This window comes from Leptidea sinapis, chromosome 42 (genome assembly GCF_905404315.1).
Source record: "Leptidea sinapis chromosome 42, ilLepSina1.1, whole genome shotgun sequence".
Classification (NCBI taxonomy): Eukaryota; Metazoa; Arthropoda; class Insecta; order Lepidoptera; family Pieridae; genus Leptidea; species Leptidea sinapis.
In genome coordinates this window covers 7755992-7769078 of record NC_066306.1, presented here as the reverse complement: position 1 = coordinate 7769078, position 13087 = coordinate 7755992, and the positions used below count along the sequence as shown (strand labels likewise).

Below are 13087 nucleotides of genomic sequence, written 5' to 3'. Positions count from 1 at the left end.
TTCTAGCAAATTCACACAAATACATTATCATCAATATATTGAGAAGCAACAGTCAAGATGTTAATTTCTTTAAATTTTACTTTCACTTATTCAATTTAAGATATAACCATGTAGTGAGGTCATACTGCTGTATTTAATAAAAAATTAAATTAAATTTGATAAAATTCCATAGAAACATTACTGGAAAAACACAATTACACCAAATCATTAAGCAGTTTTTTGGAAACTAACATTTCAAAGATTTAATAATCTAAAAACAAGTCGATTGTTTTGTTCTCGGTGGATAAAAAACCTTTAAAGAATAAATTAGATGCCTCCATTACACGGTACTGTGAGTCCTCTGTATATATATAATCTGAACAATGCAGTTCATAAACATTAGTCTCAACAGCGGTATTGTCCTGGCATCTTGATTCATTGTTTAAAATGGCACGAGTACTTATTATTTTGTGTTGCGTTGTTGGAGCAATTATTGCTGAGGAATACAGCAGTAAATATGATAATATTAATGTACAAGAGATCATTGACAACAAGAGGCTATTGGAGTCCTACGCACACTGTGTACTGGATAAAGGAAAATGCACTCCTGAAGGAAAGGAGCTTAAAGGTACGTCTTAAGAAAATTGTGAGAATTACTTTTTATTTAGACTTAAACGAGATTCAAACATTAAAATAAAATAATAATAAAAAAGTATTAATAACCTGTATTAATAATAATAATAATAATATGTCATTTGACGACCCATATAGCCGAATAGTTAGTGACCCTGACTATCGAGCTAGATGTCCCGGGTTCGAATCCCGGTAGGTGCAATAATTTATATGATGAATAGGAATGTTTGTTTCCGAGTCATGGATGTTTATATGTATTTATGTATATTTAAGTAAGTATATTGTATTAAATATATCGCTTTCTTGTACCCATAGTACAGGCTATGTCTAGTTTGGGGCAACATAATTTGTGTAAAAGTGTGTCAAAATTATTATTATTATTATTTATTTCAGGCATTTTAAACCCATTACAGTAAATTGAATAAAATAGAATAAGATGTACTTAAAAATAAAGTTGTATACATCACAGTACTTAGTAATTAAATAACTTAAAAGTAAAATTGCCCCAAAGGGGGATTCGTACAAAAAGTAATGTACTGATAATACTATTTCCGGTTAATGTCACGATGCACCGAAAGCCAGTTTAATGGAGTATAGGATTCTTTGAGTGCTCAGAGCATACACCGAGAATTTCGTTTTCGGATTCGCGAATGCGAGACCAAAAAGCAGCAACTCGTGATCTTATCACTGCGAAATAATCGGAGACTCTGGCGTCGGCAAACATGCCCGACGCACTGCAATATTTGGGCAGTCTCATCAGAATACGGTATGCATTATTATACTACACTCTGATGCTGCTTCGTCGTAGTTTTAGTGCAGTTGACCCAAAGCTGACACGTGTAGAAGCATTGACAATATGCTCTAAACAGTGTCAGCTTCGCCTCAGGACTGCACCGTTCAAACCGGCGTGCGAGCATATTGCATCGAACAGCCAGAGCCCTCCGCTCGCGTTCTATATCTTCGCTATCACACAAATTCTTAGTTAGGATATGCCCCAAGTACCTGAATCGGTCCACTCTATCTATACACCGTCTAAAAAGACCATCGGAATTCTCTCCAGACCTTTCTTAGCCGGAAACACCATCATTTGCGTTTTTTTTACATTATATTTGAGGCCATGCTGCCCTGCATATTTTTCACAGATAGCCAGCAGTATCCTGAGGCCTCTGATTGAGGGACTTTGAAGCACCATATCGTCAGCATAGCTGAAGTTATTCACGCACGTTTTCCCTATGTGACAGCCAACTCCGGCATTCCTAAGTTCCACAATCAGATCATTGACATAAAGGCTAAAGAGGTCCACTCTAATCTAAAGTCATTGGAGATGGCGTCGCCCCATTTTACATAATTTGTTTGGTTTTCGTACCAGTATCTCAACAGATCTACAGTTTTTTGCGGTACATTCGACCAGGTGAGTTTTTACCAGATCAAAAGCTCGGCTCAGATCTAAGAAGCATGCGTATACAGCGGTGTCCCTACGTGTGTAGTAGCTAACTATCGATTTGAGAGCAAATATAGCAGAATCCGTTGAGAGACCGGGACGAAAACCAAACTGCGCATCATCAATCTTTAAATTACGGTTTACATCCGGGTACATTAATCTCTCCAGTATTTTTCCTATAATTGTACCTAACGAAATTGGCCTATAGTTTTTGAGACTGCAGAGATCGCCAGTTTTATTTTTAGGGATAGGAACCACCACAGTTCTCATGAGGTTTTTTGGCAAGTAACCTGTATTTATGCAAATTGTAAAGAGCTCCGCCAATTTACTATAAATTTTATCACCTGCATAAAGAATATGTTCCAGGCTCAATCCATCAAAACCTGGAGCCTTTCCCCTTTTCATTTTAGTGGTAACACTGGTAAATTTGATCTATAGTTCAGATGTTTCGTGGCCTTCCAGAATTTTACGAAGTTTTTATCTGCCTGATGCGAGGCTAGAATATCCATCTTTATCTGGTCCTCGTTATTTTGGCTCCAATTCAATTTATTTTTAAAATTCTTACGACTGTCCGCCATTTTATCGTAAATCGCACCAGTTTGCGGTTTACCACACCATAGCCAATATTTGAAATAGTATCTCGCTCTTTGGTGACTCTCACGAACGTGGTAATTCCATCCCAAAACTTTATTAACTTTATTATGTCTTACGGGTGCATCGTGACACACAGCGTCTTGTAAAACCTTAACAATACTGTCATAGTAGCGGTCTAATAAAAATAAATGGGCATTACATAAAATAAAATTACTAAAATTATCTATACAGCTTAAAAAATGACTAGATAAATTAATATCACTCAGGTTAACACAACAATGGATATTATACCTATTGGTTTCGTTCATGTCTCTGTTACCCCAGTGAACTCTAGATAGTGTCTTATTTTCTATAGATATTGTTATTTTTTGAGGAAATATATCCATTTCACACTTAATTAGAAGGGGAAAATTGTCAGACCAGTACACTCCAAGATCCACAAAAACGGAAATTACTGTTTCACGCGCTGCAGCCGTCACCACGCAGTGATCTAGCCAACGCTTAGACCCGCTGCCATCATTAATATATGTAAACGTGTCCGGAGCCAGAACCTCAGTGTCAAAGCACACGAGTGAATAGCCTGTGCAGAAAGCAAGCAGCTCGTTACCGAATCTAGTACCAAAATGTGCGTTGAAGTCACCCAGCACATAGATAGCTTCAATATCACTGATCACGGCTTCAATATTTCCCAAACAAGCTATGAAGTCTGCCAGACAATCTTCATTACCATCATCAAATGGTAGATAGACAGTCATTACAAGGATATGGCGTCCACCCAAATCAATTTACACGGCGGCCAATTTGTCACTGGTACAGTCTATGATAGATACACTCGGAAACAGTGACTTATGCCACATCAGTGGAAGTCCCCCATACGGTCGGCCCTTAAGAATTCCTGTAGAGGTATCCACAGCTGACTTAGCAAAACAACTGAAGTGCTGACTGAGTCCGTTCACAAATCCTAAATCATGTGGGGGGAGCCAAGTCTCCTGCAGGGCCAGAATGTCAACGTTCTCTGATAGCTTCTTTATTTGTTCTGCAGATCTTTTTACAGAACGACAGTTAAACGTAGCTAATGTTATATTGGCTGTCTTCTATCCATATTATTTATTATTAATTAAAGCAGTATACAACTGTCGTTCCTTATAACGTCGGTATATTAGCCCCGCACGCCAAAACTTGGCATCCAAAAATGTATTAATCTTACTTGCATGTATCTTAACTTTAAATGAGTTGAAAGAGGTCTCCCTATTTTGAGTAAGACGTTCAACACTAATACACTCCTCCCCCATATCTTTAATGTGTTCCTTGATGTCAGTTTCGGAAACAGTTTTTAATGTGCGGGAGATATATATGCAGCATACTGGATCTACGACCTGAATCTTACACTGAGCCACAGATGTTCCCCTCATATTTGCTATTTTAGATTTACGTTTCTTGTATTCAACAATTTTAAATGAAGTATCGTTTGCGGGTGACTCATTAGATTTCGTCGCCGCGTCGCTTACAAGCGTGCAGTCCGCCGCTACGCCGATTACGCACGAACTAGTATTACGCGTACGGGTCCTTTTTGCTTGGCGCGAGTCTTCCTTGTTGTGATTCGAAGATGTTAAATATTTCGCCTTTTCTGGGGTCGTCATTATTGGAGGTATATTGACACCTCGCTCTTTATGCGAGTCTAAAGAAATCCGTACATGATCGAACGACACTGGTGGCAGACGACTTAGATCCCTTGCGACAAAAGTTGGTTGAGCATCGGGGTCAAATTCCTTTAAAAATTTTATAACACCTTCATGTTTTTCTTTTTTCTATCTTCGCCTTTCCGTTGAATATTTCTGACGCCGTCACCACATGCGTTATATAGTGCACTTTTACCACTCTCTACTTCAGAATCCGTGAAATTCGTAGCACAGATCTGAACGATGCTTAACTCATCTAAAACATCTATCTTATTTTGCACAAACGTCAAAAACTCGTTAATAATAACACCTGCCATGTTCTTTTTACTTAGACCGCACACCACATATCTTGTTTTAACTTTTAAACTCCGCTACGGCGATGCGAGCGATATCAATAGTATTAATGGTAAACTATTTAAAACACCATCAATGTTATTGATCTTATTGTTATTAAATTAAGTATTCTGAATGGAGACTTATATGTATCTAATCTAATAACATTACTTAAAGCAATGTATGTATGCAATAATCTCTTGATTTCTGCGTGAAAAGTAGAGTCTTCTTTTCTTTCTTCTAATTTAACACTTATATATTATACTAGCTAACCCGGCCGACTTCGTACTGCCTCAATCAATAAATAAAAGACCTAAACTTTTGTATTAAATAAATTTAAAACAAACAAAAGGAATCCTTTTATTATTTAAAAAAAAATATTCGGTGTGAATGAAATTATATTATTATTTTCGATTTTTCCTGAAATAATGTCAGACACACACAGTTATGATCTAATTAGTTATTCATTATTTACTTTTGTTTTAATATAATTTCTGAACGACGGGGAAAGAATCAAAAAAATATCAAAATCATTGTTTTTATTTAATTCTGAGGTTTTACATATTTATTCACCTTTTAAACCTTAATAATTCAAGACTAAATTTAGCCAAATTGGTCTATACGTTCCCGAGTTTTAGCGAGACTAACGAACAGCAATTCATTTTTATATACGAGTATATAGATAGATATATATCCGTGGACATTGTCGTAGGTTAATATTATAATTCACTTAGTTCTACTTATGTTATTAATTTTTCTACTGTAATTATTTAGTGTGTTATTGTTTTATTTCCCAAATAAAATGAACTACAAAGTAGAAGCGAAACGTTCAGGACGTAACTAAATTCATTATGTTAACATTTAAGGTTATTAATGTTAAAGCCCTGTTACAGTCACATTAGCTTAAACGGTTGCAAAAGTAGTTAATGTCAATAGGACCCAAATCTGGTTATTAGTATTGGTTTTCGATTTATCTTTATAACTAGCTGACCCTGCAAACGTTGTTTTGCCATATAAAGTATAATTCACGCGATAGTTTTATAAGTAATAAAATATTGCCTATATTATAGCCTGTACATCATTTTGTTCTATTGTCAAGTTTTTGCAGCGCACGCAAAAATAGGTTTTCGATTTTACACCTTGTGTTACAAAATAGCAATTTTATTACGGATCCCTAATTTTGAAAAACAAAACATAGCCTATAGCCTTCCTCGATAAATGGACTACCCAACACTGAAAGAATCATTCAAATCGGACCAGTAGTACCAGAGATTAGCGCGTTCAAACAAACAAACAAACAAACAAACAAACACTGCAGCTTTATAATATTTGTATAGATTTAGTTACTTCCATAGTATTATGTCCTATGGTATATTGCTGTGGGGTAGCGCTGCCGATATTAATACAATATTTGTGCTGCAGAAGAGGGCTATTCGCGCTATTTATAACCTAGGCCCTAAGGAATCATTGAGAGCAAAATTCAAAGAAATTAACATCTTGACTGTTGCTTCTCAATATATTCTTGATAATGTAATGTATGTTCATAGGCACATAAGTGAATTTTCCAGAAACTGTCATAACCATATTGTTAACACCAGTAACAGACATAAGCTTATTATGCCTACTACTCGACTAAGTCGAGTTAGCAAGTCTTTTGTGGGGCGATGTATATGCTTTTACAACAGGATCCCAGAAAATGTTCAAAGCAAAAGTATTACGTTATTCAAAAGAATTGTTAAAAAATGTTTGTGTGGTAAAGGTAACATAAATGACTTTCTTAATGATACCACAGATTGGGAATGAAGCGACCGCCCTAAGGCTATTAAATAATAGGTTTAATTGTACAATGTTACTTTGTAAATGTTACGTTAATTGTAAAACATATTTTTGATGAAAAAAAAAAGCCAGCTGAGTCTGTTGCGCCCATTCTTCTCAGGCCTGAGGCAATCATTTTGTTTTTATTTATTTATTCGATCTACCAGTGATAATTAGATACATAAGTTCAAGCAACAATAAAATATTTAATCTAAAGTTAATTCTAAATGCGTTATCGTTTATCGTTTAAGGTAGATACAGCATGCAATTAATATGAAGCTTACATATCTTATATCTTTAAACGAGCAATTCTTGTATATATATATAATCTGAATCCCGGAAACGGCTCCAACGATTTTCATAAAATTAAGTATGCAGGGGATTTCGGGGGTGATAAATCAATCTAGCTTGGTTTCAATTAAAAAAAAATGGTTTTATCCATGTTTGAATGAGAAACAGCTACAATAACATTAGAACACAAATAAAATTTGAAAACAAAATTTTATGAACGATGTGGGACTCCCACGACCTCAAGCGTTCCGTACGAGTGCTCTGCCAACTGAGCTAACCGTTCGAGTGACGTAACGTCATAAAATCGTGTATGCTTTGTTCAACTTTTGAAACCACAACCACCACAACGCTCTACTCCTGGAAGAAAACCGCAAGTCCACTTATGAGATTATTTTTTTTATTGCACTAAAAATTCAAACAAAAGGTTTTTATTCAAAAAAAATTTGTCAATTTTTTTCAAAAAATTATCTCATAATTGAAAGGAATTAAATAGATTTTTTTAAATATTGCATCATAACACATTAATAATAGTTCTGTCAATTATCATCATAATATATCAATATATAATATATAATATCAATCATTAGTAATAACGAAGTTGACAGATTTACAATTAAACGAGTAATAAAGTTCCGTAAACGACTTTTATAAATATCAATTTTATAACTATTGTTGAATGTTTCTTAAAAGATATAATTAGGCTAGACTTGTTGTGCAAGTCTAGTTGCCTACTTCTTTCACGATACTTATATCTACATTATTTTATTTAAAAGCGATACGTAGTTATCTAAGCAGAGTTTGGGAATAGTTACGACGTAATAAGAGTGGGAGGTGGGAGGCTCCTTTGCACAGGATGCCGGCTAGATTATGGGTACCACAACGGCGCCTATTTCTGCCGTGAAGCAGTAATGTGTAAGCATTACTGTGTTTATGCTGAAGGGCGCCATAGCTAGTGAAATTACTGGGCAAATGAGACTTAACATCTTGTCTCAAGGTGACGAGCGCAGTTGTAGTGCCGCTCAGAATTTTTGGGGGTTTCAAGAATCCTGAGCGGCACTGCATTGTAATGGGCAGGGCGTATCAATTACCAGCTGAACCTCCTGCACGTCTTGTCCCGTATTTTCATAAAAAAAAAAAGTTACTTCATATGTATGAACATACGCCATAAAAATCGTAATTATTTAAAAGTTATTTATTCTCTGTAGTATTTTTAAAAAAAAAATGGCGCAAAAACTAATATATGACTAGTTTCACATAAATTAGTTTAATCATCGCAATAAGCAAAACGTATTTATATACACCCAAAAATAGCCTAACTATTAAAAAAATATTAGGTTTGCTAATTAATACACACACACACGCCTGTTTCCCGTCGGGGTAGGCAGAAACAACTGATTGCCACTTGGATCAAAGGATAGATGTCCTTACAAACCTCACGCGCTTCTTTTACATTCATTATTATTTTCATATATGCTCGCCGGTTCCGGGTGCTTCGGATCTGTCCTTTTTCAAGACCTCCCCAATTTGGTCGATGAATGCCCAACGAATACTCCCGCGACCGACTTACGCACACACACTTGCTTTATATATTTGATTTGTCATTCTTTCTTCACTCATTTGCTCGACGTGTCCAAACCAATTCAGCATTTCTCAATTCTTATCACGACTTCTTCTTTCAGGCTACAGCACGCTCTTATTCAAATTTATATCAATCAGTCTCACAGCACATACTACGCAGTGAAATCATCTCAACTGCGTAAATTTTGCTTTTATGCTTCTTCTGCCATACCCAACTCTCACTTCCGTTCTTCAACGTGGCGATAAGCACTCTGTTACGAACCACCATTCGTGCCTCTTTTGGCACAACCTGGCCGTTCATAAACTTAAAACTAATAGCATGGGACAAGTCTTGATCGGGTTGAGAGTCAAATTATAGATACTGTTTCTGGCAGATTAATTTTTTAAACTGACCTTCCAATTCAATTCTCTAATTCTATTTTGGCTGAAACTGAATCGAACTTCAGACGTAAAAGAACAAGGGATGAATGCCAATGGCTATTTAATTGAAATAAGCTGTTAAAAATCAGGTAGACGGTATCATTCAATAATAAAAAACAGAAAAACGGCATTTTATGGGTGATCCTGTACATGTAAAAATAAATACAGAGAGAGGGTAGATAACTCTGCCAGATTGTTCGCATTCAAAGCATATTGGCAATTAGGAAACCATGAACATCAGTGAGACACTATTCTTAAAACAAAACCCACACGTGTTGCAGATGTAAATTCTAAAAGGCCTAGAACATAGACCTTGATATATTCGTTACGGGCCTGATTCTGTGATAGTTTGTAAGAAAATATTTTTGCAGACTTTAAATTTAAGTGACCGGACGGCGTTCACAGCCTTGCAAAAGCAAGAAACTCAAACTATCACAGATCTACGTGGCCGTCACACAAACAGATATAACAAAATCAGTGAGAATACAACTAAACTGTAATTATGAATTTGATTGATCATATAAATTTGTTTCCTCGCAAGGAGTCTCTTTATCTTCGAAAACAGACTCAAACAGACTTTTTGGATGAGAAACTGAATTGTGCGAAAATGTACCGCCTTTACGTAGACTGGATGAAAAATAATTCCCATAACCACAAAAGTCAAGGTCGCTATAGAACGACGGTATCACCATATTTTCCACACAAAATTTAATATGGGGTTTTTTCATCCAAAAAAGACAGATGTTAGGCATACAGATCATACGAAGAGACCGACTTAGAAAGAACAGAATAGTTAAAAATGGATTACGAAACACAAAGAATAATGAACTTGTTTTACAAATTAAATATGAGAAAAAAAATCAGACGTAAGTAAAAAACAGTTATTTACGTGTTACGATTTAGAAAAGTTGTTGATTTTGATATTTGATGCTGGCTGTTACACCGAAAGTCGGGGTATATAGGACACAAAATGGTTGATTTATATATATAATATAATCTATACTGTTATAATATCTCACATAATTAATTATACGTTTAGATAGGCCTCTTGCTGTTATACAACCGATGAAAACAGGCGAGGTTTATTACTTTAGTGTGCGTGATAAGCTACGTCTTACACGTGCTCAAACTAGAGGTTAACAGTTAATCTGCCAGCAAAATGGTACAATCTGTGTAATAACAAACATACCCTTTTTATTAATATAGAATATAGACGCAACTGACACACAATACACTGTTTTATGACCTATTGTAAGCCCGAAGACAGTTCAAATAATTGTTTATCGTCTTCTGTTCTTGTTTAGTATGTGCTCTTTGGCATAAGTGTCCTTATAAAATTATTTGCAGCCTAGCGAAACTCTCTAAAAAAAGCGATTTATTCGATTGTATAAAACCTACAGTTATTGATAGGTTGACAGATGACGGCTATAATCTTGAAAATAATGGAGATAGCCGAAATCCGCTATGTTTTAACCTACAGTTCCTTTTGCAAACTTAGCCGGATTATACTTATTCGCCGATCGCCATACTGTAATTACTACTATTTCATACTTATGTCAAATCACTGCACGTTTCATACTAAACTAAATTTCAATTTTAACTTAGGCAGTCCCGCCTCTTTTTACGTAGTATCTAAGTCGTCATTGATTATTTGTTTACGACCGTTTTCATTAACATATCTCTAGTTTCGGATACATTGCTGTCACCGTTTAATGACAAGATCTTATCATAGTTATGTCCAATATCGTTATTGTCCAATGCTTTATGTCGATAGGTTATTGAAATGTAAGTAAGCGTGAAAGGCTAGATTTGCCTACCTCTAGTAAGTTAAATTAAGGTAGATATTGAAAACGGTATTCAAGTATATATAGAACTGTATAAGACATCAAAACGAAATAGATAGGTTATTGAAAACTGCCGTAAGACCACCATGAACTGTGAACGAAAGTCTATTTTTGAGGTCCACACTTTTACTGAATAAAAAGGCTAAAACTAAAAAAACCAGTGCGTTTCAGGACGCCTGACAGAAGTGATAACTGTAAAATTAAATAATAATGAAATCGTTTAACTTGAGGAAAGCTAACATAGGTTATTACTTAAACTATATGTATCTAAGGAAAGGTTAATAAATAATAAAATCTTATTGATTATAAGAATTCTTAGTTACAATTCTTGAATATTGTGTATGTATATTATAAGTACATATAATTATTAAATCCTATATCCCTTTCATGCAGCGTTATTGAACTTTGTAGACAGATGCTCAATTTTCAATCATTTAAGCTTGAGTTTGTTGCATTTAGTATTTCTATATTCGCACCGAACACAACAGTGAAGCCACCAAAACAAATACGAATTCTAAAGCGAATACAACCATGCGTCACTACTGCACTACCACTCGCATTGTTTACACGTCACTAATTATTAGTTATATCATGGTAAAAACAGACGCCCTCATCCAATTGGATGAGCGATTGGATGATTTTAGGTTTTTCAAGAATCCTGAGCGGCACTGCATTGTAATGGGCGTATCAATTACCATCAGCTGGACGTCCTGCCCGTCTCGTCTTCATAAAAAAAAATGTTAATCTGTCTTTTAACTGTTATAATATTGTTTCAGAGCATATTATAGATGCGTTGGAAACGGGCTGCTCAAAATGTACTGAAAAACAGAAGAGTGGTACTGAGTTGGTTATTACTCATTTAGTGAACAATGAGAGAGCAATCTGGGAGGAGGCATGCGCGAAATATGACCCCGAAGGGAAATACAAAGCGAAGTATGAGGATCTGGCGAAAGAAAAGGGATTGAAAATATAATAGTAGCAAATTCACTATGTGTTTCTGACCAATAATTGATTTTCTTAGAATGATTCGATTGGCAATTTATAAATATATTTTTTGTTATGAGCATTTAAAACATGTTTTATTATTTCTAAACCTTAGCTTTATGACCTCATATAATGTGATCGCGACCATCATTTTGAATTCAACTTTTTAACGACAATATCTAAAGACAGGTTAATATATTATGTGTAATTGTAATTTTTCGGTAAACTAATATTCATCCTGGTCATTATTGAGGACATTTTGGTACCACAAAGGCGCCGTGCTAGTGAAATTACTGGGCAAATCAGACTTTACATCTTACGTCTCAAAGTGACCAGCGCAATTTTTCAGTTTTTCAAGAGTCATGAGCGGCACTTCGTTGTAATGGGCAGGGCGTATCAATTACCATCAGCTAAAGGTCCTGCTCGTCCCTTATTTTCTTTAAAATAAAGATGGTAAATTTGGTGCCAGTAGTTCAATAACAAAAACATTTAGAACGCACATTTATTGTTATATATCAGTGCACATACGAACATAAACAATTAAGTTTTTAAAATGACATATTGTTGGAATTGTTAATAATATTGAACTTTACCTCACATTAAAATATTGTAAAATAATAACAGCAAAAACACAGCCATCTTTTTAAATCCAAGCTAAATTAAATTTATTAACAGTGATAGTTGATACACGACTAAGGAGAAAACTGTGCTTACATTGTCGTTATATGTGTATGGAATTTTATTGGTAGGCACACGTTAAATAAGACACAAAATTTAGACCACAGCTTTATTGCAATGTATATGGAAGAAAGTTCCTTGAAAGCCGCACTGTAAATAGTCACGAAATGATTATGAATTCCTCCGAAAAAATCAACTTGCATCCATAATTTCAACGACTGTCTTACGAATTTTCGATCACGCGAGTTTAACATCTGAAGAAAATTTCACGGCTGAGATTCGATCCCTCGACCTCGCGGTGTTTCGGCTTCGCAATAACAATGATTCAACCACTGGTCCAATGACAGTATGATAGTTTATTTGAAATATCTAATCTATAATTAGGTAGAAGTATAAATCCTTCATCCATAATTTCAACTTAACAGCAACAGTCTTACGAATTTTCGATCAGGCCACGTGTTCTGACGCGAGTTTAACATGTTGTTTCACTTCAACAAAAGTCTATTATCAGGATTGTTTTCTATTTGTTTGGTAAACATCTAGAACATTCTAAAAATGTAACATTTACATATTTTATTAACCATATAAAAAAATATTTTTATTACTAATTATTTTGTTGTAAAATTACTTAAACTCAAATGGTGCTAATCTATAACTTTTATCATTTTCTTCTGCATTTATCGGTTAAATTTGCAATTCTGTTACATTAATAATTTATTTGCAGGTTTTCGATTTAATTGACGCCCCGAACCGATTCACTATACTTTCGTTTCCAAATAGCTTACTTGCTAAAGTTAAAATAATCTGTTTAAATTTTC

At 34.9% G+C, this 13087-nt stretch overlaps 1 protein-coding gene across 1 annotated transcript; it reads left to right on the top strand.

The window, feature by feature from the left end:
* Positions 1-368: 368 nt before the first annotated feature.
* On the top strand, positions 369-11680 carry LOC126976893 (allergen Tha p 1-like). The gene is made up of 2 exons (XM_050825531.1): positions 369-607; positions 11384-11680. Exons 1-2 carry the CDS (start codon positions 427-429, stop codon positions 11578-11580), a joined length of 378 nt encoding a protein of 125 aa, XP_050681488.1. The 5' UTR covers positions 369-426; the 3' UTR covers positions 11581-11680.
* Positions 11681-13087: the final 1407 nt, after the last annotated feature.